General features: G+C 40.9%; 1 protein-coding gene across 2 annotated transcripts in view; it reads right to left on the minus strand.

Annotated features, from left to right (window-relative positions):
* LOC116989281 (guanine nucleotide-binding protein subunit alpha-11-like) overlaps window positions 1-6,011 on the minus strand; it is a 75,338-nt gene that overhangs the window by 17,581 nt on the left and 51,746 nt on the right. The window contains exon 1 of one of the 2 annotated variants that reach the window (XM_033046491.1): window positions 5,283-5,462. The exons of the other annotated variant lie outside the window; for it this stretch is intronic. Coding sequence (XP_032902382.1) covers window positions 5,283-5,429 — 147 coding nt within the window. The 5' untranslated portion in view covers window positions 5,430-5,462. Of the gene's footprint in view, window positions 1-5,282; window positions 5,463-6,011 lie in introns of those variants that run through there. 2 annotated transcript variants of the gene reach the window in all.

Raw genomic sequence — 6,011 nt, forward strand, 5'->3', positions numbered from 1 at the left:
GAACAAAAGAGATCTGTTAACCTTTCCAGCTGTTATTTATTTTATCTTCATGGAAGATTTGGGGGAGGGTTTGTACATACATGAGTCTTAAGCTCTAAACAAAATATTTCCCTCTCATTCCAATCTTTATTGTCTCTTATTCGTGGCTCATAAGTGGTGGGTTATTTAATAGATCTTACTGGTAAGCAAGAGATAATTCATGAGGGGAAATGGCACAATTGAGAATATAGAACAGGCACAATGTCTGTCTTGCATTGCTTGATGGTGAAGTAACTCAATCTGAGCAAAGACATTCAGCCAAAAAGGCACCATTTCTACCAGCAGCTTGTAAATTATTGCACGTGTAACTTCATACTAAAATGAAAATGATGCTAGTTAGGAAAGAGTTCATGGTTTAGGTCAAAATCCAGTTTCTTTTGCTACCCCTTGCTTCACCTGCTTAAGGTTTACCAGCATTTTCTGGTTTTGTTTCAGATTTCCAGCATCTGTAGTTTTTTTTACTTTAAAAGCTAAGGACGTGTCTTCCATCTTCCAAGATTTTTGAGCGGTGCATTCCACAGTGAATTGTCCAATATATTAATGTCAAGTTTTACCAAAACAGTTGAAATGTAACCAAACATATGAACCAAAAGGCAGATTTTTATAAAATAAGGAACATAGAACATAAAACAGCGCAGTACAGAAACCGGACCTTTGGCCCATAATGACCATGTCGTACAATATGCCAAGATAAATTAGTCTCCTCCGTCTGCACATGATCCACATTCTTTCATTCCCTGCATATCTAAAAGCCTCTTAAACGCCCTATTCATATCTGCCTCCACCATCATCCCTGACAAGGCATTCCAATTGAGTTTAGTTTAGTCATGTGTACCGAGGTACTGTGAAAACTTTTGTTGCTTGCTAACCAGTCAGCAGAAAGACAGTTCATGATTACAATTCGAGCCATCCACAAGGAACAGCCATAGGTACAGCTAGCATAATTAAAGTAAGAAATGCTGCTGCAGGAGTAGAGGTTTAAAAGAGTGGAGTGATGCGCGATTGCAGATCCACCTCTGTGACCCACACACAAAGAGTCGTCTGGCTTGGGCACCATCTTGGAGGTCGGGTGGTGAATCTGTTGAGTTCATTGCCGCAACCTCTGTGAAGGTTAAGGTTTTGGGTATTTTTAAGGCGGAGATTGCCAGATACTTCATTAGTAAGGGTGTCAAGGTTCATGGGGAGAAGCAGGAGAATGGGGATGAGAAGGAAAGGTAGATCATCCATGATTGAATGACTGAGTAGACTCGATAGACTGAATTGCCTAATTCTGCTCTATGACTTATGAATACCGAAACCATTGTCAGGGGCATTCACAAAACAAAGTGCTCTGCTCTCGATAGTATGGCGGAGGAGTCCTGCTTTTGGGAGTAATTCAGTGATCTGAGCTTCATCCACCTTTGCCCGGTTAGAAGACTGTTAAACGTCATGTAACTGTTTTAAAAATAACAATGACTTCTCCTGGTGTCTGGCCAATGTTTCTTCTTTAAACACAAGCAGGAGAAAAGATTAACCGTTCATTCATCTTATTACTATTAGTGGAATGATGAAACCAAGAGATGGACACAAAGTGCTGCAGTAACTAGCGGGTCAGGCAGCATCTCTGGAGAAAAAGGATTCTTGAAACCAAGAGGTTGGTTCCATGTTTACCGATGAAACACTCACTATACTCCAAAACACTCACCCTGAAAAAAACATCCCAAAAGTAAGTGACTGAAGGTATTGAGACAGAAGAAGCAATAGCAGGAGCGCTAGAATAAGCTTTAATAACATTTTGCATAATTTAAATATTTTGCTTTAAATATTTTCCCCTTCCAATTACTAAAGACAAGGCTGGAGGTAGTATAGTACCACAGTATCAGGCGACTGAATCATCCTACCACCACCAAAGAGCAGTGCTGAACTACTATCTACCTCTTTGGTGATCCTACGACCATCTTTGATCGGACTTTGCTGGCTTTACCTTGCACTAAACGTTATTCCCTTATCACATATCTAAACACTGTAAATGGCTCAATTGTAATCATGTCCTGTATTGTCTTTCTGCTGACTGGATAGCACGCAACTAACGCTTTTCACTGTACCTCGGCACACGTGACGATAAACTAAACTGAACTGTTGTACCAAATGTCGATTAGGCGACCATTTCTCTGAGCACTTGCACCAAGGCCTGCTGGATTTCTTGGTTGCTAACCATTTTAACACCCCTTTCCATTCTTATTCTCATTTTTATTTCAAAACAAGGAACTGAGGTGTTGGTTTACACAAAACAACACAAAGACTCTGAAGAATTGTCCCGATCGGAAACTGCCCGAGCCACTGAGTTTCTCCAGCACTTTATGTCCTTCTGATCTTGGCCTCCTCCATTGCCAGAGGGAGGCTGCATACAGACTGGGGGAACAGCACCTCATATTCCACTTGGATAGCTTACTGTACGGAGTTTGTACGTTCTCTCCGTGACCACATGTGTTTTCTCTGAGTTCTTCGGTTTCCTCCCACATTCTAAAAGCGTACAGGTTTGTAGACTAATTGACTTGGTATGAATGTAAAATGATCCCTAGTGTGTGGGATATTGTTAATGTGCGGGGATCGCTGGTCGGTGCGGACTCGGTGGGCTGATGGGCCTGTTTCCGTGCTGTATCTCTAAACTAAAATAAACCAATGTAGAAAAACAACCCTGGAAATTCATATCTAATATGTAACCCCCAACTATCCTATGTAGAATGGCCTGAATGTTCTACTTAACTTCCAACATTCAATTTCATTGAAATCAAAGGAATTGAATTTCAGAGGCAGATAGAATGTGCAGCTGAAGTAATATGGCTCATTTAACACAACCTTTCAAGATAAATTTCGAAGCTAGACAAAGACCTGGAGCAACTCATCGGTTCAGGCAGCATCTATGGAGGGAATGGACAGATGACCTTGCTGCGTAGTACTTAGTTCTGGAAACTCTGCGGCCTGACCCACTGAGTTCCTCCAGCACTTTGTGTTTTGCTCCAGCATCTACAGTTCCTTGTGCCTCCATGAATTGTGAAGGTGTAGATCTAAATCACTCAACAGCAATATGTGGCATTTAAGCTCAATGGATTATCAGTAATGGCAATCATAAGACATCTGCTTTGTTGTTAAAATCTTTATGCTCTCCTGTGCATTTTAGAGAAGATTTGCCAGGTTTACCCAGGCCTTGACTGTGAACCCAAATAAAAGTGGTTGGGTTTGAAACAGCCTAACAAGCAGCGTGGGATTCAATGTCCTTCTTTAGACTTTAGAGAAACAGCGCGGAAACAGGCCCTTTGGCCCGCACCGACCAGCAATCACCCAGTACACTAACACTATTCTACACACACTGGCAACAGTTAACAATTTTACCAAAGCCAATTAACCTACACACCTGTACGTCTTTGGAGTGTGGGAGGAAACCAGACAAAACCAACAATGACCACAGGAAGAACGTCCAAACAGCACCGTGGTCAGAATCGAACCTGGGTCTCTGGCGCTGTAAGGCAACAACTCCATCACTGCACCACTGTGCCACCCCTTCTTCATGACACCCACATCCCAATAAATAATTCATTTAAAATTCCAAACTTATGCTGCCAGTCTTGCAGAGAACCTGCCAATGCCAATGACCTCCATCAATTAAGCTGCTGTGCCAGTATTGTTCCTCCTGTAGTTTCCTGGTGTACACAGGAAGGGTTCACAGCCAGGTGATATTGATGCCTTCCCCTTTCTTTGCCCATTGTCTACGTTGCTTGGATTGAAGCTTGAATAAAATATGTTTTTTAAAGATAGACACAACCATTATACTTTTGTTTAGTTTAGTTTACAGATACAGTGCGGAAACACCCCCCTTCGGCCCACCAAGTCCATGCCGACCAGCGATCCCTGCACATTAACACTATCCTACACACACTAAGGACAATTTTACAAATATACCAAGCCAATTAACCTACAAACCTGGACATCTTTGGAGTTTGGGAGTAAACCTGAGCACCCGGTGAAAACCCACACAGGTCACGGGGAGAACATACAAACTCTATACATACAGTAGGTATGTTGCAAAGCCTACCTGAAGCGTCTTTGAAAATCTGCCGCTGCGGGTGTGCGCGATTTTGGCGCCGTTTAGAGGGGGGCGGGTTTAAAACGCGATTTTCTCTAGGCTGTTCAAATCGAGGATGTTCAGCCTAGTTAATTATTAACGAAAAATCGCTGGAAGACCCCGTCGCAAAAGCTATTATTAGTTTTAAAGGCCTGGTATAATAGTTATAGTAGTTTAAAAATCAATCTCTAAACCCGCGACCGCCAGCAACCGCAGGGTCTCATAAAGCAAACCACAGAAGGTATGCTGTATATTTTTACATTAAAAAGGGCTTCTAAAGATCCCTTTATACAAAGTTTAATATTGCGAGTAGCTCATTTTGGGCCCATTATATCCCGCAGTATTTTTCTGGGCATTTGGGGCACAAATCTACCGCAATGTGAACGTTCTAAACCAGCGCGTTCCACAGGGACCCACTGGAAAGCTGATTTAAATGGACATTTATTTACAGCAATTGAACACTGAATGCCTTCCATTTGGCCTATAAATTAATGTAAATGAGATTTAAAAATCATGTTTTATTGTGAATTATTTGGAATATTATTTGGACATTTAGGCTATTTAAAAATGTTAATCATTTATTAAGAAATGGATAGATGTTTAGATCTAGTAATTGAAGTCTGAAATTAGCTACAATTAGGTAACTAACTAATTATATGCTTTAATTTCAGGTCATCCAAGTAAGATTATTTTATATTTGTTTCAGAATGCTTCAATCGATGATAACTGAAAATTTCATTCAGTTCTCTTAATTTTTAAGAAAGTTATGGGCTTTTGACTGTTCACGATCACAGCTTTTTTGTTATGTCCATAGAAAATCAATAGGGAACAAGATACTCATTTCCGAGTATGAAAATGGCCATAACTTTTTAAATACTTGAGATATGAAAGTGAATTAGGTGTCAAATTAAACTTATTTTTATGCTTTATCTGATGGGATAAATTACAGACTTGATTTTTAAAATCTCAAAATTTTGTAACATTGCTACATACAGTCATGGTCAAACCCGGGTCTCTGGCGCTGTAAGGCAACAACTCTACTGCTGCACCAGAGTGCCACCCTACCAACCAGACAAAACAGTTCCAAGAACAAAGCAACAGAAGATAAGTCATTTTATAACATTAATCATCTTGATCTTACCTTATTTTCCTGATACTGATATTGGATATTCAAACTGTCCATTGCTCTTGTTATGGACTGCATCGCAGTGATTATATTTTGGTAGACCAACTTTGCAAAGGCTTTTCGATCTTCCTCAGAATATCCCGATCCATGAATAATTCTCATCTGTTTGATGAACGTGCTTTTGCCACTTTCTCCGGTGCCTGGATTACAACAGATACCAAGGTACATATTAGATTTGCGACTCCTTAGAAAATGAAGCAGTCTGTCCTTTTCCGCGGCTGGATCCAGACAACGTTCTTGAGATTCAATGGCTATCCGTTGCTGAGTTCCCCCATCCATCAACACCCTGGAGTCATCATTGATGTCAAGTGTGTGGGATAGACCTGCAGATGTTGGTTTACACCAAAGCGGACCAAGTGTGTTGAGTATCTTACACTTCCTGACACACCGAGGCCTTCCCTTTCCACCATCTGAAAGGCCTGAGTCAGGTATGTGATGAACAAGCAGTCTGTTGCTGCACTGGCTCCCCTTCCCATTCAAAAACAAAAGAAAGATGTATTGACAACTGACCACGCTTAAAACTATTCTAAATGTAGGGCTGGTTGGACACAGTTACAAACCATTTTTCTGGCTTTGTGCAAAACTTTATTAATATCAACCTGATAATGGGATAACACAGAACTAATGTGAAGGTGATCATCTGCAAAGTCTCAGAAGGAGAAAGGGCCTGGTTTCCATGTGGAA

Source organism: Amblyraja radiata, chromosome 29 (assembly GCF_010909765.2).
Source record: "Amblyraja radiata isolate CabotCenter1 chromosome 29, sAmbRad1.1.pri, whole genome shotgun sequence".
Lineage (NCBI taxonomy): Eukaryota > Metazoa > Chordata > Chondrichthyes > Rajiformes > Rajidae > Amblyraja > Amblyraja radiata.